Source organism: Cyprinodon tularosa, unplaced genomic scaffold, assembly GCF_016077235.1.
Source record: "Cyprinodon tularosa strain WSP-4 unplaced genomic scaffold, ASM1607723v1 ctg35, whole genome shotgun sequence".
In the NCBI taxonomy this organism is placed as follows: Eukaryota; Metazoa; Chordata; class Actinopteri; order Cyprinodontiformes; family Cyprinodontidae; genus Cyprinodon; species Cyprinodon tularosa.
Window position 1 is genome coordinate 1,780,487 of NW_024039063.1, and position 24,071 is coordinate 1,804,557.

Consider the following 24,071-nt stretch of genomic DNA (forward strand, 5'->3'; position numbering starts at 1 on the left):
CCTGCATGGGATGAAAGCATTTTTTGCATAATGTACTTACATTAATCTTTTTCTTTTATATGTAAAAAACAAAAACAAAAACAACAACAAAAAAGCCCAAATATTTTCTATAAATCAATTTAATTAATTTTTAAAATATTAAGAATTAAAGACTTAAAGAATTAACCATAACCTGGCATTTCTGTATCAAAAACATGGCTTTGATCCAACAGACACTTTGCAAGAAACATAATTTTAGCTACCAGCCAAAATATCTAGCAGCGAGGGAATACATTGGACAAAGATATTGTGATAAAAACTCGTTATACTGTATATTTCACCTTTTTTTTCTTAAATTAAGAAATGTTATATACTCAGTTTGTTTCATGGACCCATTTAAAGTATTTTAATTGGTCACTGAATTCACTATAATAGCTTTTTATTTATTATTAAATAAGAGCTTAAGGCTTATTGTGATAATTAGCAAAAATTCTGTATCTGGGCAACTTCAGTAAAATTTCACGAAATATATATATAAAAAACTACGAGACAATCTTATATGCAGATCCAGTCGGGTTTGAATTGTAGGAGATATATTTTGGATTTATTTGATACATCAAAGACCAACTCCAGTTACATTCACCTTCTCCTTAAAAGTCCACGACTCTGACATAAACAACATTAATTAAGCTTGGCACTGCGCGCTGGGTCGAGCCCTTCAGCGTTTCTGATCCTGTGAGGCCACACGGCTGATGAGAGCAGCCTGACAGGTCTGCGTGGAGCTGTCAGGCGAGGCTGCATCCGGAAGCAGGTCAAGTTCACACCGAAACCGGAAGCAGAACATTCATGTCTTCTAAACAAGATCATAAATGTTTCTCTCTGGCAGGTCACGCCTTTTTCATTAGGTCTACGGAATCCAAGCAGAAAATAGATAGATATTCCATACAATAATATTATAGCACAATATTTGCTAATTTTTTAAGAAAAATTTTTAGGGAGCAGAAACAAGAACACAGTCTGTAATTTAAAGATATATTTTATTAAATCAAACTTAAATGTCTTTTTGTCTATAGGCTAGATCATAGGTTTTCATCAGGGGGTCCGCGACCCCTAAGAGGTCCGCAGAGGTACTGCATGGGGGTCGTGAAAGTTTTGGTTGATTAGACTGTTTTTATTTAATTCCCCCCTGCAATATTTTTGACCTAATTGAAAGTCTTTAAATGCACATTAATATGAATTCAACACACTGTAGTAAAGAGAGAAATGGAGTCATCAATGCACTCATTTAGAGACACACAGGAGCTCTTTGATACTTGGCTAAGTTTCATTCACAACACCTGTCCCATCAGCAAGGAATCAGAATTAGAAACACTTTAATAATCCAAGGGAGAAATTACTTTCGTTATATGACAGCATCTGTAATAGAGTGACTCTAGGACCAGTTTGATATAACACAATTTCATACAATATATATAATTAGGGGGTCCCCACTCCATCTCACAATCAGTTTGGGGGTCCTTGGCCTGGGAAACGTTGAAGACCCCTGGGCTAGATCATTCATTGTAATGAGGATCATGAGCCTGGTCCAAGCATTTCCTTACACAGTAGATAAATAATTTATATAAAGAAACATGTGCCCATAAAAGAATTAAAAGCATAAATAATATTGAAATGAAAACTTATCCTCTTAAATATTTTAAGATAATTCAGTTTATTTTATTTCTTAAAGGAAAAAGGTTCTAGATAAGACTTTTGGCCCAGCCTCTATCACGATCAAATCTCCTTTGTTGCATTTTGACTTTGATTTTACTTATTGCTTCAATCCTAAAATCCCACTCATATTTCCAAGTAATTTCCCAAAAAATATTTACCTTTTTATTTGTATTATTTTTATTATTTTTATAATTTTCTATTAATTCACTGCTTGTCCTGTGAGTGTTAAATGCATTTCTGCCTAAATCTGAGGCGCACCAGAAGGTAACCAGGTTTGTACCTTTTTAATCAACACAACATTCAGTTAAAACGGACTTAAATACTCTCCAACCTTTTTTAAAGTAAAATAAGTAAATAAATAAAAAAAAATTCATGCCGATGATGAACCGAGATCGATTGAGGCTATTTCACAGCCGGAAATCCTACTTCCGTAAACACAGTGAGTTTGACGCTCCGGAAAAGCAGCGCAGCAGAGAAACGCGCAGACAGAACAGCGCGCTGCTGAGAGACCAGCGGAGGAGGAGGAGGATGGGAGCGACTTCTTCTCCCATTTATATCCATATCCTACAGTAGACCCACACATCACACCCTCTGGTTCTTGTGCTTTATTTATTTTTTTCTTCATCAAGATGTCCGCTTCAGCGATATTCATCCTGGACCTGAAGGGAAAGGTAAGTTTGTGGCGACTTGTTGGTGGGGAAGTTGACATTACCAGCGTGATGGGGCACCTGCAGCACGAGAAATGCTATTTAACTGCAGAAACAGTGTCTGCTCAAGTGTTATTCTTTTTTCTTGCTCTGTTTCTTCCTGCTGTTTATCGACATCACATTTACTGTTGTTTGTCATATGAGTAGCTAAAGTAGTGAATTTAAACTATAAACTGTGACATAAAACAGACAGGAAGAGAACGCCAACTCGCCAAACTCGTTTGTACACTGAAGGCTTGTTCTTGTGCAGCGACGCAGCCCTTATTGTTTGTGATGTGTCCTATTTCAAAGTTTGGAACTTCTCCCTCTGACCGTGTTTGTTGTATTTTCCAGTTTTCTTTGAACGTTGTTATAAATTTGATTACAATGCAACATTTTCGGTCTAACGCAATTGAGGTAAAGAGAAAATGATTTGTCTCTGCAAGTCATCTAGGAGTTTTCAGTGGAATCATAGATACATTTTGTTTTTTTTGTTGAGTTTTTGCGGTAGTAGTGGCTCGTTTTTTTTTTACAGTAGGCTGACAGGAAAGGGGGTATGAGAGAGGGGGAGAGACATGCAGCAAAGGACCACAGGTCGGATTCGAACCCGGGTTGGCCCTAACCACTGCATGCCCAGATAAATAAAAATTTTAATAAAAAATTATCAAATAAACAATTTATGTAGATATTAGTGCCTTTGGATATAAATTTTATACAGAATGTTTATTGATACAATTAGGTAAGTAATGACAATGGAAAAGATTTATGCCCAAAACTCAAAACTGAAAGAGTTTTATACACTATACCTTTCATGCTAGAAATTACGGATGTTGAAATATATGCGCATATATGTTATATTGTAAGAAAGTATATGTCTTTATTTAGAAAATACGGATGTTTTGCTTCTTAATTTTCCTGTTGGAACAGCGTAGATTGACTGTGAGGTTCTGGTGCCTATCCTCTTTTGGCCACTCCTCAGTGTACATTGGTTATTTGGCCACCCTTCTAAAAATGTTCTGTCTACGCCTCTGTAGTTGTGACTTGAGAAATGTTTTGGGTGTGGATTTTTGAACACATTGATGAACTCCTCCTTCTTTTGGTCTAAGATTGTATTTCATACTTATGCTTTCTAGGACTGGTCTCCTGCCACTTTAAGACACTTTTCTCCTGTAACACACCTGACCTGATCCCATATGAGCTCATTAGCAGAGCTTGACTGCAGATTCAGCTGTGTATGGCAGGGGGGAGAGCTAAAAGTTGCAGGACAGCAGCTCTGGAGGAATCGACTGAGAGACCACTTTTTTAATATATCTTTTAAAGGTTGTTTATAATAACCTGCTCCAAAGCTGGCAGAACTTTTGGTTGGGATGAGGACACAGATTATGTTAAAAAATATATCCATATTAAGTCAGTTCTGCATTTTCTTTAAAAAATGTGCACAAAACTGTCTATACTCTGCAAATGTTGTTATCAAAAAAGGCCAATAAAAAAAAAGTATACATTTGCAATGTGTCCATTAGATAAGAAACACATCCAGTTTCATCAGTCAATAAGTGTGCCCATGTGATAGCTCACTAAAAAGCCTCCCCATCATCCTTCTACTTCCTGATGTGGTTTTGTTTGTCATCCTTCTGAGACGCTTGCATCATCGGCCTGCCTGTTGACCAGAGGTCTCAAACCCAAATGTTTTAGCGCCAACATCCTTCAACTTTTACACGTGTCTCTGATTCAACAAACTTGACTTTGGTGGTTTAGCTATTTTGATTAAGTTGTTTAGGGCACAGGAAACCTCTAAAAGTAGCAGGACACAGGACACTTGAGGATTTGAGTTTGAGACCCCTGTTTTAGCCAAACACGCATTCTCCACACTTTGAAAATGACAGCAACAATGGCGTCATACAGTGTTATATGCATGCCCAATTCTTTTTCTGGCCAATGCATGTATGCATCTGTCATTGTGCCACACACTCATAGGTCTGACATAATTTCACAGCATCATTTGGGTTATTGAGGGTTTAAATTAGTGTGTAGCCTGTAGAATTATTGCTATTTCATCAAGTCTTAATCAGATGATTAGCTTAACCTCTATTTTTTATTATAATTTATTAAAATTATGGAGTTATTATATGAATAATATTATCAGTTTCACTTCACCATAGTATTAACTAAAGTATAAAAATGGAGATGCACAGATCCAATACCTGGGTCTGATATTGGCTCTGATATTGACAAAGCTGGATCAGGTATCGGTGAATTGATATCAGATATCCAATCCAATGCACTTGACATGGAGCTGTTATTTTTTTCTTTTTGTTGCTTATTTGTTAGTAAGTAATATAAAGTCAATGTATAAAGCATTTATATCTGTGTTTATTTGTTCCTTTTATTTAAATAATGTTTTTGTCTAGACTAAACCCTTTACTCGCATGACAGGAGATATGGTTAATTCATTGAACAGTTGAATCAGATCAGTATTGGATATCAGCCCAGGTATCGGTATAAGATCGGATCGTAAAAAAATGGATTGGTGCATCTGTAGTATAGAATAGATCTTTCACCAGAAATCTATCCAAGCAGGTTGTGGGAAAGCGTAATTTTTTATTTCTGTTTACAGGTGCTCTTGAGTAGGGCTGGGTATTTTCGCCAAAGTCCTAAACTGATTCGATTTTGATTCATACACTTCTAAATCGATTAATTTCGTTTCGATCGTTTCGATCTGATTTACAATAATGAAAGTGGTTCAGCTGTGTTTCAAAATACTCATGTATTTTGTTTTTTCCTGTCACATTAAACACAAAGTGCAAACTTGTAAATCAGACAGTTTAAACATGAGATGTGAGAAAAACTGTCTCAAAAGTGCAAACTTGTTTTGTAAAAAAAATGAAGCCTCACACAGCAGACGTGACACAGCAGACATGCATGAGCTGCATTATCTCCACTGCACAAACCATATTTGCAGCGTTGTCTGTATCAGCTACAGGGTGTTTGCTGGTCAGCCCCCATTTCTTAATGTCTTCAGTCAACCTATTGGTTATATTAGCAGCTGTCTGGCTTGAAGTAATCTTGAGTGCATCTTTCCTGCTCATTTAAATGTGAACGTCATGCGCGTCACTATAAAATGAATCGATCTCATTCCCTAGACATCGATTTTGCAAAAATGTAAAGGAATCCATTCAAAATCAATTTTTTTTGTACCCAGCCCTACTCCTTGAGTACAGATTTCAAAATGCAGTCCTCATTAAGTGGTGTCCTGCAAGTTTTAGATGTCACTGCCTTAATATCTCTGAATTAAATTCAGAACTTGCTGACAAACTAAGGATGTCATTTAGCCATTTATTTCAGGTGGGCTGGAGCAGGGACAGATGTGAAAGTGTCCTGATAGTTTCTCCAGGACTAAAGTTTTACTAAGTATCACAAATTTGCCCCCTCCCTTCCTGTTGATGCATATTACCGGAAAGCTGACTCAAACACATGTCATAACCTAGAAAAATTTTGATTAGAATTTATATCTTTACTTAAACTTCAAACGCAGTAAATATTATGTACATTAGCAAAACACTAAGATGAATGTTAAGATTTTTCCCTGGAGAAAATCTGGATTTTTTGGGCCTCTTTTAGTGATAGTATGTTATTTTCCCTGATTATGGAAATATTGAGTTTTGGCTTCAATATTTAACAAATATGAACATGATGGAATATGGAATGGGTTTCCTTTTGTATACTTGATGCTCCCTTTAAAACCACTGAATTAAATCTCAAACTTACTTTATATAATTAATTACCCATATAACAAACTTCTGTGGTCAGGTCTGTCTAATACACCGTTTTTAAAAGCAACGCATAAAGATTGATACCTTGGCTGTATTTAAAGCCTATATTTTGACCAAAATCTGAGCAATATTTTCCTCTTATTTTATATATTTTTTAAGGTTCACCTAAAAAAGGGATTCTAAATCTCATTGAGTTTTTGCTGTTTAGATAAGGTAATAATTAGATGTACTAGAACTACTATTACTACTATGAATATTCATAATAATAATGTAAAAGTTACCTTTAGGATGCTGATGCATTTGACATTAACAGACCTGTGTGTCAAATTGATTGATTAATAAACGCTCCTGGACTAACTAGAAGGGCAAGAAAAGGAATTGCTGAATAGTCTTTTCTACTTGACAACGATAGCCATCAGGGAGAATGATCCATCCTTCAAAGCCAGGGTTCCTGATTGTACAGATTAAAGGTTTTTCTTTTGCTCCCTCTTGCTGTCTACTTTTCTCTACCCTTAGGCTACTTAGCAGCATTTCACCTTCCATCCTCACTGGGCCTCAGGCAATACCCTGATCAGACAAGTTCCTGTATTATGATAAAAATTAGATGAAATATGCATTTTACTATAATTATAGTTATAATTGATTCAAACGCAGAGTTTGTTTAACATATTGAAGGCATGCCATTGATTTGATAAATTAAAAGAAAAAAAAAGCAGGATGTACATAGTTACCGAAGATCAGTTATTCACAAACAGACCATTTCAGCTATCAACGAAATCTTAAAAACATACAAGAATGCAAAATCCTATTTCTACATCTGCCCTTTATCCCTCCACTATGAGCTCGACCCCCTTTCCATCATACCTCTTGGGCAGCAGCCTTTATATGGGCGGCTTCAGGGACCCACTGATGTACCAAAATGTCAAGCTATTAAAATCAGCATGTCATCATTTGTTTCCAGAGCGCCCCAACAATATTTCTGATAACAGAGTTTACTTGAGCTGCAGTTTAGGGTCATTATGTGTATGATGTATTTAGCAGAAAAATTTTGTCAGATGTTAAATTCAAAATATTAAAAGGAATCGTTGCTTGCATTGAAAAATATTTCAACTTTGCATAATATTATTAGTAAAAAATATACATATATAAAATATGCTTTATTTGGTCATTGTATGTGCAGCAATTTGTAAAAACTACAGCGGAATGTTTGATTTTAAGAATACATATATAGATTAATCTGACTACACTTGATCAATTGCACGACACATCTTAGACAACACAATTTAATAAATTGAAAAGCAATTGCTTTTGCGGTATGCTTCCTGTAGGATTTGGACCTTTACCAATAATCAAGATAATTACTGTGCAAGATTTGACCATGACTGAAATACCCACATCGGTTTCATTTGATTGCTTTTGTTTATGTTACAATGGTTGCATCTCATTTTGGATGGAAAATCCAAGCTTCGGGTCAGTTCCAGATTAAAACACCAGAATGGGGTGATTGCAAAATTGAGGAGAAGTCTTCATAACTTCAGAGAAAAAGAAAAGAAACTTAAGGAAGCACTGTCCAAATAATTATTCTGAGGTAGTATTTATATCTAGCTTTCAGGGGATGGAGAAGTAGGAAGTGGCATTTCAGGATGCATCTTTGGGAAAACACCTATGACTAAGTTGGCTTTAAAATCTTGCCTATAATTCATTACAGATCTAAGACACACAAGCATTAAAAGAAACCCATTGCTCTGTGCCTGCATGGAAGGCAGTTCTGTACCATCTAGTAATCACTATGGAGATGGTCAAATATGGAAACATATTACACATAGATTTGCAAACTATCCTTGTTAAAAACAAAACAAAAAAAAGTAAGAGAAAAGAGATATGTGATTCCTTAAAGAAGCAACGTGTCCGTTTTTACCCACGTATTAGCCTGGATTTAGGTCAGTTTCCAGCACGTGGTGTGTATTGATGCTCTATTGTGGCTGTGCTTCTCAAAATCTCCATCAAGTAACTACAGGGTAAATTTTATCACTGAATAAGTCATGTGACCCAGAGTGCAGCTTTACAGCAGTCTTAACAACCCTTAAAAACAAGAGCTAACCCTATGGGCTTCTAATTATCTCAATCTTGAATCAAAGTTTGTCAGGGCTGATTGAAGCAAAAAGAGGAAGCCAATGTCCTAAAAGAGAAAATGAGACAGGGATTGCCTCAGAGGAAAAACGCGTCTGTAAAAGGATTTGCTATTGGTGAAATAGCAGTCAAGATGCAAGACTGTTCTCGTTTTGCCCCATTATTAGGCTGGTAAAATGTCTTTTTATCAGTTATACAGAAGATATCACATCTATATTTGTATATCTTTATAACTAAATCCAAATGCAAGATACAAATCCAATGAAAATCTAACCACATATGGGAGATAAGATGGATAATCAAAAAATAGAACTATGAATTTTAAAAGCTGTTATTTGGCACACAAAAAAAAAAAATAATAATAAATAAATAAATATATATATATATATATATATATATATATATATATATATATATATATCATTTCATTAGGAATTACAATATTATCTAAGCATTGCAGGTATAATATTATCCTTTTTTTCCATTTACCATAAGCATACTGTTTAAGTATCAGCAGTACAAGTATCTTTAAAAATTGTAGATAACTGCAACGGGCTGTTGTGGTCAAAAGAGAGCTGACTGACAGGACACAGCCCTTGATTTTCTGCTCTTGTCTACATTCCTACCATGGCATATGGTCATGAAACCTGGATCATGACCAAAAGAACCAATCCCAGATACAAGCGATTGCTTCCTAATGGGAATACATATTAAGTGCAAGTACAAAAAATTGGTGAATTACATCAATAAATGATGTTCACTTTTGTTCGGTTCTTTTTTACTTCATGTAATAAATAGAAACTTTAAACTCTTCTGCTGAATCACTACTCGCAGTAATGCTTGCCAGTAATGCACAGTAAAGCCTGTTGCTTGAGATTTTTTAGAAATAAAATGTGTTTTGAAGGTTATGATTTTCTATTAGTTTGATCTATGAACTACGAAGCAAATCTCCACAAGCCTTTGATTGTGAAACCATTCAGTTTTGCAGCTTTATTTATTTATTTGTTTTGAGGGAACAATCGTATTCTCTTTATCCAGTGACCTTTAAACCGCTCAGTCTGTGGTTTCTTTCTTCATAGTGCCTGACCATTGGCCTATCCCCATCCTCAGATTACTTTGTTGGAATTTTTTTCTCTATATCTCATTTCCTCCATCCTTTGTATCTGCCCAAGTGTGACCCCCCTACACAACAGAAGCCTCTATCAAAGACGGAGGGGAGATGTGTGTCTGCGTGTTGAAGCCATATACCATATAGTCTTACTATTTTGATGGTTTGTTCTTCATAAAGTAGTGGAAAAATAAATAATAATTAGTCGGTTAGTCAGGATTCCTGCTCTTGTAGCCACTCTGAGGTCTGCTGAGCTCGGTTTTGAATCTCATCTTCTACTCCTTTATAGATATGCCACTCGTCTCTTGTCAACTATAGTATTAACACTATGTTAGTGGGGAAACAATAGATGTTTTTATTTCTATCCATGGTTTTATGTGCATTTTATAGTATCACATTAGGAGAGCTTGATGGAAATAGCTAAATTTAGCAAAAAAATATTCCTTTTTTTTATGTATATGTTTTTTGGCTATTTAAACAAAACTTAAATCTGTTTAAGATTGTTGAAAAGTTCTGTGATTGGGAACATTACATCACACTCACTGTGTTCACTGCTGGTGTCCAGAATGCAAAAGCATTACAATTACATTTCTCTCTATGACTGCGGACGGCATGCATCATCGCTAACACTAGCTGGCACGTTACAATACAGCCTGCCTGATTGCAGCAAAACCTCCCTCTATAAATGATCATTGGTCCGTGGCAAGTTGCTACAACTTGTATTGCTTGCTTAAAAAACGAATTTGGATGGAAACACAGTCTCCTTTAAGAATGATAGGTGGATGTTCCAGTACTTAAAGTCATCACGTATCACCGAACAATTTAAGCCAGGAGGCTACATGTAGAGCTGCCCTAATCCAGCTGTGTTGAAATTTAGATATTGAGAATCTTCTTTTTTTTTTTTTTTGAGAAATACTTTGTAATTGTAAATGGCCTGTAGCTGTTTGATTAAGAAGTCCAACGACCCCAAAGTGCTTCATACTACTTTAAGTTATTCTCCTACTCATACTGATGGTGTTGAGCTACATTACAGCTACAGCATCCCTGGGTCAGACTGACAGAAGTGAAACTGCCATACATTACCACACATACCACCATAAGCAAACTGACTTTTGACATTTGCTAGAATGCAGGACTAATCAAGTCCTGCATTCTAGCAAATCAAAACATCAGCTAAATTGAAGCAAAGTTGAAATATATCTGTTGTTGTTTTGTTTTTTTTGTTGTTGATCTGACTGGATGATCCAAAACCATTGGTGATATTTAAAGAAGATGTTACTGTATGCAACACAACTATGGGTATACTGGGTTGGAGCGTGCCTGTACTTTTACCCTCCAATTTTTTGTAGAAATTGGAGCAGGGTGGTTTCTTAGAGTTTTGACCCTGATCATCTTGTGAACTTCTCTGCAGTCTGCTCTGATTCTTCTTTCCAGGGAGATATTCATCATTCATGCTAAGATATCCATCAGTCTATTAAAGCTTGAAGGAAAACACTCAGGCATGAGACACTGTTTGTACATTTTCATGAGAGAAACTGAGAGGAGTTTTTTTTTTCTTTCAAATTTCGGCCAAAGGTTCCCGAAGCAGCTTTAGACTAGAGTGCAGGTTTACTATCTCAGGCAAAGCTATGAATCTTTAATGACGTTTGCTCCATAATAGTTCCTCTCCCTCTGATCTCTTGTGTTATCCGTCCAGGTTTTGATATGCCGTAACTACATGGGCAACATGGACATGAATGAAATCGACCACTTCATGCCCATGCTGATGAAGAGGGAGGAGGATGCTGAAATGACACCACTGGTCAGCCATGGCTCATCCCATTTCCTCTGGATCAAACACAGCAACCTTTACTGTATCCAATGCAAGTTTATTCCTGAGTGATTCTTTTTATTATTATTTTCTAAAAGTAGCATTCGTTTCACCAATGGGTTAAGTTTCTCAAAAAGATTGACAATCCTTCCTCAAAGTGTCAGCCCCTCCCTGTCAGTCATTTTTATTTATAATGTGTGTATAATTTTATCTTTCCTGGAAGGAATCCACAGGAGGTCCAATGCTCCTGGTTTGTGTAGCCAGCAGCTCCCGAGTATTTCAGTGTCTGTTTTTGCTCATCATAATCAGAGTAAGCCATGTCCTGTTTACTGTACAGAATCGGCTCCCCTTTTATACTGTGAGATTATACACTTAGGCTTCCTAGCACATTATTAATTCATTACCATACTACATTTGGGAGTAACTACTATTTCCAGAGCATTGACTTACATCTTAGCTGTCTCTTATCCCAGAATTATGCTTCTAATTGGTTTTGAATCTCATGTATTCTGGTAACTTTATAATATTAAATGAGATATCCAAGTTGTTCCATTTTGCAGCATATAAGTCTGCAACTGTGTTTAATTTTCTTCTTGGCAAAACCTCTTGTTGCAGCTTGCGGGAGGAATATATCTATATATCTTTTTTCTTAACTGTCCCTTAAGTGGTGGCAATGACAAAGAAGAATGCCAACGCTGCTCTTGTGTACTCCTTTCTGTATAGAATAGTTCAGGTGAGTCATTCTTTTTGAGTCTCTTTTATTTTGGCTATGATATCATTGATCTGCAGGATTTAAGCTGCTGCTTTTGGGCCCAGCATTTTCTTAATTCTTAGCAGTCACCTCAACATTTAAATTTTATACAGCTTATGTCCACACATTAATGCATGTATGCATAGATTTGTATGAAGCTTATACGCATTCATCCTTTCTACTCGCTGCCTATCACACAAACACTGCAACTTATTTTTAAATCAATCATTTCACACTATAGATCAAATCTGCACAGACTGTAATGAAACAGGCTCCACTACCACTGTTTAAAGTGGCAGGACAAGGTGCATAAAAAAAAATCAATTTTAATTTTCTTCTTGTAGGTATTTAAGGAGTATTTTAAGGAACTGGAGGAGGAAAGCATTCGTGACAACTTTGTGACAGTTTATGAACTAATGGATGAAGTGATGGACTTTGGATTTCCCCAGACAACTGAGAGCAAGATCCTTCAAGAGTAAGAAAAGTCACACACAACCTGTGAGACCATTAGAGTACAATGGACTAGTCTGTGTAGGTTTTCCTTCAACCATGGTGGAATTCTATTTTGTTTTAGCTAAACTAATCTGTTTTGGTGCTATAGACACATTGCAGGTTGTATTTATTTTATCTACCTGCCAATGATTTAAGTGAGTTAAAATAGATAAGAAATGGTAAATTTCCACTTGTCAAGCATGTCTTGCCAGTTGTCTGCATTGTGTGTGTGTTTATGCATACTGATTCTTTTTTTTTTAATCTTGCAAAGAAGAGGAAAATTAATGTTTTGAAAACCTGAACAATCGATTATGTATCTCCACAAAATCTCTCCTTTGCTTCCTTTAATGGTTTGTTTACAGGATCACTAGCTTTGCTTTGTATTTGCTTAGCATTAAGTGTAACTCAAAAATCTACCAACCCTTCCTCAAGTGGCTGCTTTTTTAAGTTCATATAAATGATACATTTATTGATTAGTATTACATGATTAAGTATTGTGGGTTTAAAATTTCTACATTTAAACTAAAGAAAAAAAATTGGTTTGAAACAAATAATATAATTAATTGTAATTAATATATAATGAATCATCAGCTAAGTTGGTAATTGAAACGTCAGCTAGAGCATTAGTCCACGGACTCTAAAACCTTCCATTTGCTGAAAAAATTAAATTACTTATGGTCTGTAATTAAGACAAAACTCTAAAAGTATAAACATAGATATACTTTTTTTTTAATAAAGAACAGGTTGTTGACCTATAAAATGTGTATATAAATAATTGTTTATGTACTTATTTCTTTTTTTTTTTTTTGCCATTTGCAGATCATTAAAATAGCAAGAAAAGTTCCAAATCTTAGTTTACTTAGAGCTCTTGGAAAATTTCTCTTTTTCGATCAATCAATTTATTAATAAAATAATCGATACATTAATAGGTTACTAAAATAATCAATAGGTGTAGCCCTAGAATGACTCGATTTGTCATTTCCAAATACTTTAGATACAGCTGTGACATTCAGTCCTTGTATTATCAGCTGGTATCTTTTGTACAATTAGCTGTTCTAGAAGGTTTTTCCTGGTGTTTGCTCATTTGTATATTTTAGCTCACTGGTGTCCAATTCCAGTCCTTAAAGGAATAGTACACCCAAAACATGATTAGCCTTCATTTTCTACTCACCTCCATGCTGAACAACACTCTGGAGTACTTTTTTGATATCTCAAATGCATCTGGAGATCTGGGAGGCTTCTTGCTGTCTGCTGACATTCAAATAATGGAGGTCCATGGCGCCCGAGACAGAAAGGTCCATAAAAGTCCACAAAAACGTGTCAATATTCCTCCATACTGCTCGTCCAATGTATTCCAAGTGTCCTGAGTGGGTAGCATCCAGAATTTACTCGAAACGAAGTCATTTAGAATGTTTTTAGAGCATAAACAGTAGTGTATAGGATTTCCTAATAGCGCCCCCATGCGCGCTCACGATTCTACGGAAGCCGGCAGACCAAACCGGAAGGAAGTGCGCATTCAGCGTCTGGTCTGCCGATAATGCAAGCGTAGAAGAAGAAATGTGCTGTTTACCTGTGCAAAGAAAGAAACAACGAAAGAAAAATGTCTGAGGACTTCAGTGTTGAGGAAGAGCATGAGTTCTTTGCCGAGCTGAATGCGCTGGTTTGGTCTGCCGGCTTCCGTAGAATCGTGAGCGCGCATGGGGGCGCTATTAGGAAATCCTATACACTACTGTTTAGGCTCTAAAACGTTCTAAATGACTTCGTTTCGAGTAAATTCTGGATGCTACCCACTCAGGACACTTGGATTACATTGGACGAGCATTATGGAGGAATATTGACAAGTTTTTGTGGACTTTTGTGGACCTTTCTGTCTCGGGCGCCATAGACCTCCATTATTTGAATGTCAGCAGACAGCAAGAAGTCTCCCAGATCTCCAGATGCATTTGAGATATCAAAAAAGTACTCCAGAGTGTTGTTCAGCATGGAGGTGAGTAGAAAATGAAGGCTAATCATGTTTTGGGTGTACTATTCCTTTAAGGGCTGGGTTATGCTACCATAGAAACACCTGAATCAACAAATTAGGTTATTAGCAGGACTCTGTGGAACTTGACTGCCTGCTGAGGAGGCAATGCAACTTTAAAAATCATCAAGGACTGAAGCCAAAGTTCATTTTTGACCAAAACTCATCAGAGGTCTCTTTAGTAGTAGCAGATAAAGAGGGATAAACCATGGTTTCACTGGAATTATCTAAACAAGCCATGTTCTAATGACTAACCAGATTTACCAAAGTTTGTCAAGGATGATTTTTAACATGTGGCATGATGATAGACATGTATTGAGGAAGACTGGAGGCTGACATCAAGTTAAAAGGGGCCTTAATTTCAGCTCATAACTCACTATCAATATATATGGTGATTTTATTTTACTAACTAATGGTGATATGAGATTTGAACACATTCCTGGTATTGCAATATATGCAGTCAGTGTTTGTCACTGACTGACATTCCTGGCACAGGCAACTTGGAAACAGAAAGAGCCGCAGCACATACCTAGGCTACATGACGTACACCACAAACAGGGAGCCTGGGGCCTAATACTGATCTGCTAAGATTCAGTTCAGTACGTTTTGGCTACAAAATGAGCGTTAATGGTAAAATTATCAAATATCTGCATTTTGAATAATGTATCTCTGCAAGTGTCTTTGCCTTAAGCAACCTATGAATGAGAAAAGGATTGTTGCATGCAGAGCGTAAAACAAAGAGGGGAATTTTGAGAACCACTATAGATTGTAGTACTTTATTAATTAATTTGAGATCACAATAGGTCAATCTTTTTTTTTTAAATCTCAGATCAGTTACAGATGTCCATTTGTAGAAAACAACTTAGTTAGTATTAAATGTGCTTGATTGTGAAAATTAAAATGAAACACCGTTTTTATATCAGCACAAAATCAGTAAAATTGGATCATATCCTCATATGCAACAGGCTTCATTTAGAAGAGAACCATTCAGACATGCACAAAGTTGTTATACTTCCCTAAAACAACAATTGATGTTTTGTAGTTCTGTCTGTGCTGTTCCTACTTTACTATAATTTGGTTCACCTTCAAAGTGTGATTACAACATCCTGAAGCCATGCATTTTCTTTATTTTTATTTTGCTGAAATTGGAGTGGTTTTCTAGTTGGATGTCAACCTAATAGTTTGTCATTGTATTTGTAAATTCCAGGTAAATTTCTCCACCATGGTTAGGGATCAATGAGCCGCTTTTTGCAGTGGAACAATCCAGGCCTACCTGGACCCAGAGTGGTAGTTTGTTTTAAACTGAGGATCCTGCAGCCTCTCCAAGATGCAAGCACTCTGCTCTGTAACCTCTAGGTGACCACTTCGCATTGGAGAATCATTTTATGTATAAACTTCTACATTATCATAGTGTCCTTAGATTTGTCGGGGCGACAGTGGCGTTGGATGTAGCAGTTTGCCCTGAAATCGAAGGATCGAAGGATTGACGGTTCAAGCACCGGTTCCGACTTTCATTGTCGTTGTGTCCTTGGGCAAGACACTTCACCTGCATTGTCTACTGAAGCTGGTCAGACGGCCCGGTGGCGCCAGTGTACGGCAGCCCCGCTTCAGTCAGTGAGCCCCAGGGCAGCTGTGGCTACAATGTAGCTTGCCACCATCAGCGTGTGAGTGTGTGCATGAATGGGTGAATGAATGTAGTGTAAAGCGCCTTGGTCAAGTCTCCTGACTTGAATAGAGGCGCTATATAAGTACATGCCATTTACCATTTACCATTTGAACTTAAATTAAAGTAAATTAATTAGGCTGATGGGTGAATATGGTTACATTTTAAATGCCCTGAAAGCAGTAACTGCAACACTTGGTTCTAATTTCCAGTCTAACTACATGTGTTCAAGGGATACTTTCACTTTCCATCAGGATGAAAGAGCTGTTTGGATGACAGCTTACTGTGTTATAGATTAAGTAAGCAGTTGAAATTAAATTAAAGCACTTTAAACTGCAAAAAATGTAAATCCAAGTAAGTAAATTTTTCTTAAAAATAGTGCATTTCTTCCTGAATTGTGCAGCTGAGACACTTTGCCAATGGAATAAGATGATTTATATTTGAAATAAGAAAAAAGTCTCTTAATTTCAAGTGCATAATATCCAATTATACTTATTTTAAGGGTAAAAATGCTCATTCCATTGGCAGTTAATTTTATTTTCCTACTCAAATTTTATATAAAAACGCTTGTTTTACAACATTTTTACTAATTTCCAGAACGTTCTGCAGTGTATGAGTAGATTTTGAGAGCTACCGCCCATTCTTTTTCATATACCATACAACAACAGTGGTTATAACGAAATGCAGAAGTTACCCAGCAAGTGAGGCGAGGAGAGCTTTGTTCCTGCGGAGTTTTTCTTTTTGTCTGAGATGAACACATCATGCTCTGTCGTTAACTATTCTACTGTGCCCTAAGGCTTAAGACACACTGCAAAATAAGACACAGTTTACATTTTATAACATACGGTAACTATCCGACATGGCCTCAGTGTGACCCTTTTTGATTTTTATTAAAGTATATATTTGTATAATTGATGTTTATATATAATAAGTTTTCTATGTAACTAGATTTTATTTTATTTTTTTTTTTACTATTTGTGTCCATGTGTGTGGTCTGTGTTTTGTCTGAATGGTGATGATAATCACCAGCATCTGATTGTTGCTTAAACACTATGACACTGTCAGCTGAACACAGTTAAGACTCTCAGAAAGAAATGCTTCACTGCTCTACCCTCCAAGGAGACACAGACACTCTCTCAGTGCTGCAGACTGTAGACACACATATACACCGACTGAGTCTGTCTCTTGGGTTTACTCCTGTTCTTTAACCTTTTTATGACCCCGAGGCAAACTTAAAAATCACTTTATACAGTGTCAGAGTGTAAATGCTGTGTATGTGGGTGGGAAATAAAAGTCCTACAAGGTTGCATATGCACAGAATGAATGAATTTAAAAGGGTTTATTCATAATACTTTCCTCATATTTGGTATTTTTGCAGTCATTAGGTTATTTTTTATTTTATTGCAGGTGGTTGAAAGAGCCAAACAGAATTTTACATAATTGTGAAATGGAGAAAATAATCAATGAGATGTTTTTTTAAAGTTTGGCAAATCAAATCTGATAATTGCGATGGCATTGCTGATTCTATTTGAGGAACTACCTTTCTTAGGACCCGCAGCTGTAGCTTTATGGGATATATTTTATAATAACCTTGCCAATCTTCTTCTTTTGATCAACCATTTCCTTTCTGTATGATTATGTTCCCTTTACTGCTGCAAGGTGAACCTTTGCCCCAGGCTTTTACATTATCCAAGAGTTTTTTCTGTTTAGATTGACCTGCATTTACCTCAGTTTAGATTTTTATCAACTCACTTTCCATGTTCTTTCTGAAGAAAAATATAAAGAATGATGCCTTCATTGGGTTATTTTACAGAGGCTTCATGTGTGCATTTGACCCATGTACATCTGGGCCACAAAGTTCAGTTTTAGTGTGAGAAAACCAGAGTACATTCATCCAAGTGTTAGGTGTGTATTAATTAGAATGAATTACATATTAGGTTATTTTATTAACTAATTAAGTGACTTCTAAAAGCCTTTGGTTGTATTTCGCTGTATTTAGGTGTATCAGAGTGAAGCGACTTTTTGGATATTTATGGACAGTTTTATAAAAATTCCACACAAATCTGTTCAGATTTGTGGTACTAATGGGAAAAAGCTCAATGGATATGAATGATTTTATGAGACACGGTTAAAGAAATCTCAGTGTTTATCAGTAAATCCCAAATCATCTCATGCCCCTTTTGCCTTGAAGGTCAAACATCCACATTAATGCAGTAAAAAGCTGACACTGTTTACCTGTTTCTTCTCTACTTATGTTAATCTGTCAGTTTCTTGTGAGAGCTGCTGCTGTATCCCTTCATTAGCATTGCTGAGGCGAATCAGGGCAAAACGATCCAACCTCAACCCCGAAAGTGTCTACAGCTTTCTGTCAATTCTAGTAGACTTCCCTCTGTATCAGCAGGCGTATCAAGACCCTGTAGGTGGGAGGAATTGGGACAGAAAACGAGGGAAATTCTCTTGCTTTAATCTGTCAATCAATCCTGAACTTGTTTGTTTAGTCATTTTTACTGCTGACATTTAAAAAGAGCTGCATGTTTGAAGTGAAAACAAGACCTTTTAGTTAGCATTTGCATTTCCTCTTTAATGAGCACAATCTGTTTGCTGTCATTGTACATAACTCTAATAGCATGCTGAAATGGTTTGTCTGTTCAGTACAGCAGTTGATAAAATTATTAGAACTGCTGTACAGAAGGCAGCACAGAGCAATTACAAAAAATGTGTTTTTTACTTTGACTTCACATGTCTCTTCAGTTGACTGCAGCCTATTGTTTTGCCTGTCTGGCTGTAGCTTTATTATTTTGTTGCTGCTCAGAGCAGTATTGTGTCGACTAACGGCCTAGCCAAACAGGTGTTTCCTTCGGACATGAACACTGCTCTGAAACTTAGATTGGTTATATAACTGAAAATAAAACTAAAAAGGTGCCTTTTTTTGGTCTTCCCCTTTATGACTCATTAGGGAGGATTAGTAATTTAACTGCAGAATTTAATTGAAGTATTTGTTAAATTTAATTTACACACTTTAAGTTTCAACTTTTTATATTTAGCAACTCAAAATAATAGTAAAAATGTTTCCATAGTTGAAGTCGGTGGAACATTTGTTTAAAATAAAATTTGTAATGTAATATTTTCCAACTAGCTAAAGTGTTTATGATTTAAAAGGAAAATTCACAATATGGCTTTAATTCTGCTAGATGGATAAAAAAAAAAACCCCACATAGAGTATTATGGTTTTAAATCAAAGATATCAAGCAGAAGCTTATTCAATATTCAGTTTGGCAAGATATATTGTGACAAATGCTAAATAAGATATTCTAACTTGTATCTTAAATTTTTTTAACGGTTTTTTAATGTCATCTCCAGAGAGTAAAAGTGAAAACCTCTCAGTTGATAAGTGAGTATCTGGTAATTCTAATGAAATTGACATCCATAGGTGTTCTTCACAATTTGTTTAACCACTGGGGAAAAAAACAGAAAAGTGAAAAGCCTGAAGATAACAATTTCTGAACTGCAGTAGCTAAGTAAGTCTCACAATAAAAAGAGAAAACTAAATATATATATATATATATATATATATATATATATATTAGTGCTGTCAAAATTATCGCGTTATTATCGCGTTAACGCGAGGCCATTTTAACGGCGATAATTTTTTTAACGTGAGATTAACGCTATGTGGTTTTATGGTACAATTTTCCAAGTACATCCCGCTGCAGCCTGCGGGAAGGCGGGGCTATTTCCCCCCAGTGTATGAATTTCTCATAGGCTTCGAGAGCGGAGAGCTCCTCAAGGGAAAAAGACGCTCATACACTGGGTGACGCTAGTGCCTTTTCTTTAAGCCCCACCCCCAACAAACAAGTTGAGTGTCTGGTAACTAGTAGCAACCTGAAATACGCTGAGAAAACAGATTACTGAGGTGAAATGGAATCTGCTACGGCACTATTGCTGTCTGTGTACGCCACAGGTCGGTATCGTGTGTGTGTGTGTCTGTGTGTGGGTGTGTCTGTGTGTGGGTGTGTGTGTGTGTTCTCATTTTTGTTAAGAGGCTGAAAAGTAACTTTCTAGAGCATAGACTACCTCCATCTAGTGATGTCGGTCTATTGATTTTGATGTATTGATTGAAAATTGTTCATTATTATCTTGGTTAATTAACATCTAATGTTAACTGTACTACATTTTATAGCAGTAGGGTAAAATGCTTGTCTTTGTTCAAAAGACTGTATTAACTGTAAAGACTGTCTTTTACATCAGCCTGTTTTCAGGGCCTTTTATTTGGCTACATATTTGTTATTTTTTGCTACATGCCATCTTCTTGCCATATGTTTCTATGGCATAAATCAGTGTCTGTGACCTGTTTTCATTTTAAAAAAAGAACATTGGCACAAACCTAGCCTGTATGTATTTTTTGTATGTCATCGAGAGTATTTAAATGATTTTCAATCAGAAAAAAAATTTGCGATTAAAATGCGATTAATCGCTAGTTAACTCAGGCATTGATGCGATTAATCGCGATTAAAAAAATTTAATACATTGACAGCACTAATATATATATATATATATATATATTTAGTTTTGCAGGATCGGAGCAAAGAAAGGTCATTTGACTACTCGACTACTCATGCCTGTGTAAATTCTCAGTCATCCTGGTCATGATTGGTCTGTGGTTGTTTTACTACTACTTTTTTGCATGAACTGTTTCATTCTGGCTCCTCTCTTGTTTACTTTTACCTGCAGCTCAGTACACAGCTTTCTGTGGGGTTTAGATCTGAAGACGGGAGCATGGAAGGTTGATCCTCACGTATTTGCTATATGCAGTATGTGCTGATTTGGCAATAGGTGTTTCTGTTCTAATTCTGTGGTTACCAGTGTTATAGTAGAGTCCATGCAATGTTATGTACAGAGTGCAGAGGAAATTTGAATACTCTGCCAGGCTAGTGGTTAAGAGTTATGTTTTTGTTTTTTAAAATATACAGGTCTGCTTTGCATTGATTTTCTGTATTTGGTTTTTCAAAATAACTATTTTTAATAAAATATTTTTTTTTATTTTCCCCTGATGTCAGATTACACTGCTATATTTAACTGTAGATTTTGTAAAGACAATATACGACTCTATGTAAGGAGTGTCTTTAATGTGCACAGCATTATAGAGAAGTATCCTGATTCTAAAACAAAATGCTCGCTGACTTTGCATGTTTAGCTGATATCTTTTCCAATTTGTGCATCAACAACAACAAAAATTGTTGTTTATAACTATCTTTATTTTAGAGGGTTATTTTCTTTAACCTAACCTGCTCTTGAAGCAATTCAAGTTTTTCACCAAGTTACTATGGTGATACACATCAGAAATAAGTGAACCTTTTTGGTGACATTAAAAGCTAGAGTTGAACTTGAAGATGCCTCTCTAAGCCTCTAATCTTGCTTTGTAGAGAAATCCTTAGTTTGATCACAGAGGGAGCAGAGGAGAGAAGACCGCTGCAACCGTGGCTTTTTAAATCACTTTCTGCCTTTGTGGTGTTAGTATCAGTAGTTGAAATAAATTGAGTTTATTTAAAGGAGATAAAAAGCGAGAAGCTGCAAAGCATCTGAATCTAATCCTTTTCTAAATATTATCCAAGTTCTCTCTGTAGGTTCAAGTACAGGTCAGCTGCACTGGTTCAGGACCGTTCTAATGAGGAACTGAACTACTGTTTGTTTAATGGAATGGTCTTCCAAGCTAGAGTTATACATGCTGTTAAAATTAAGTACAATGATTGATGCCCCAAACCCCATTTTGTGGGTGTCAATATGTTAAAATTATTCTCCATTGTAGAGATTTTTTTTCTTCTCATACTTAATATTTAATTAGTTTTTAAAAACAATGCAGGAGGCTTTCATGATGTCTGTAGCCCATGTTGTAACAGATTTAACAATGACAATAAAACACAGAGACAACGGATCAAACTGAACAGTTGTTTCTTATTGGGCTAATTATCTAACAAACAAAGAACATTTCTATGAAGTAAAAAAATACAAAAAGCCCCCACATACATAAAAGTATGTGGTCATATATGACACAGTCAGGGACACGATAGAAGCTCTACCAATATCTGATAGTGATTCTTATATACTAACAACCTTCTCCTGGTCAGACCCTGTTAAATATTTGTTTTTTATGTGTTGTTAATATTTGATACTTAACTTAATCTATTTGCTTTGGATTCCTCTTGGCAAACAGTGTTATATTACCCATTTAAATTCTGTACAAAAACCTTCTGGAGTGTTGCTAAGACTTATTTTGCATTATTTTTTTTCTTCTAATTTAAGAATCTGAATCATTGAACCTATAATCTAACTTTCAAATAATATAGGAATGTGTTCTTGCCCATAGAATGTTTTAATAGTCTGTTGTATTTTTCTCTTAGATCTGCTTTTATTGGGGGATTACATCTTATAGATTGTCAAACAATTAAGGTGTTCTGATGTTATAATTATCTATAGTCAATAAACCATGTCTGCAAATACATTTTGGTAATTAGGTTGGTCATAATGGTTAGTTATATGCACCTCAATTAGGGTTGCCATGTAATGTCCAAATGTTGTCATTTTGTGTTTTCTTATCATGCAGATTCCAGGAATACAATATGACATAAACCTCAGATTGCTCTGCAGAGTAAATTAGGCTTATAATAAGTAAACTGTAGTGATCAGGTGGTTTTGTTGCAGCAGGCCTGGTCACATGTTGTTTATCTTACTAGAGCTCCCTTTTTTATTCTCATGACATGTGATTATTTCTCTGGAGAAATGAAAGGCTTCTAAAACTAATAGACTCGCTTGGGGATGAGGTAATCCCTTTTGTGCAGTTCTTTGAAAGATAACTGGATCCTGTATAAATCGGTATACTTTTTAGTAATTGTGCATCATTTTTTATTGCAGTGAATTCACTTATCAGAAAGTAATAAACTCTTAGTGAGCTGTTCACAAAGATTTTGAATATGCCAAATCATGAACTATTGTTCTAAATGACCGAGGGGGAGGGCAGACGCTGATGGCTACAGTACTTACCTCTGAAGTTGTCACATAGGTCTGATAATGGTCTTAAATCCAATTAAACCACGATTTCTCTTGCTCATCTTAAAGGAATAGTACACCCAAAACATGATTAGCCTTCATTTTCTACTCACCTCCATGCTGAACAACACTCTGGAGTACTTTTTTGATATCTCAAATGCATCTGGAGATCTGGGAGGCTTCTTGCTGTCTGCTGACATTCAAATAATGGAGGTCCATGGCGCCCGAGACAGAAAGGTCCATAAAAGTCCACAAAAACATGTCAATATTCCTCCATACTGCTCGTCCAATGTAATCCAAGTGTCCTGAGTGGGTAGCATCCAGAATTTACTCGAAACGAAGTCATTTAGAATGTTTTTAGAGCATAAACAGTAGTGTATAGGATTTCCTAATAGCGCCCCCATGCGCGCTCGCGATTCTACGGAAGCCGGCAGACCAAACCAGCGCATTCAGCTCGGCAAAGAACTCATGCTCTTCCTCAACACTGAAGTCCTCAGACATTTTTCTTTCGTTGTTTCTTTCTTTGCACAGGTAAACAGCACATTTCTTCTTCTACGCTTGCATTATCGGCAGACCAGACGCTGAATGCGCACTTTCTTCCGGTTTGGTCTGCCGGCTTCCGTAGCGTCGTGAGCGCGCATGGGGGCGCTATTAGGAAATCCTATACACTACTGTTTATGCTCTAAAAACATTCTAAATGACTTCGTTTCGAGTAAATTCTGGATGCTACCCACTCAGGACACTTGGATTACATTGGACGAGCAGTATGGAGGAATATTGACACGTTTTTGTGGACTTTTATGGACCTTTCTGTCTCGGGCGCCATGGACCTCCATTATTTGAATGTCAGCAGACAGCAAGAAGCCTCCCAGATCTCCAGATGCATTTGAGATATCAAAAAAGTA

At 36.2% G+C, this 24,071-nt stretch overlaps 1 protein-coding gene across 1 annotated transcript in view; it reads left to right on the forward strand.

Moving 5' to 3' along the window:
- The first annotated feature begins 2,168 nt into the window (after positions 1 to 2,168).
- ap1m3 (adaptor related protein complex 1 subunit mu 3) overlaps positions 2,169 to 24,071 on the forward strand; it is a 38,968-nt gene continuing 17,065 nt past the window's right edge. Inside the window, exons 1-4 of the mRNA XM_038295087.1 lie at positions 2,169 to 2,363; positions 11,083 to 11,239; positions 11,862 to 11,929; positions 12,292 to 12,422. Coding sequence (XP_038151015.1) covers positions 2,322 to 2,363; positions 11,083 to 11,239; positions 11,862 to 11,929; positions 12,292 to 12,422 — 398 coding nt within the window. The 5' untranslated portion in view covers positions 2,169 to 2,321. The remainder of the gene's footprint in view (positions 2,364 to 11,082; positions 11,240 to 11,861; positions 11,930 to 12,291; positions 12,423 to 24,071) is intronic.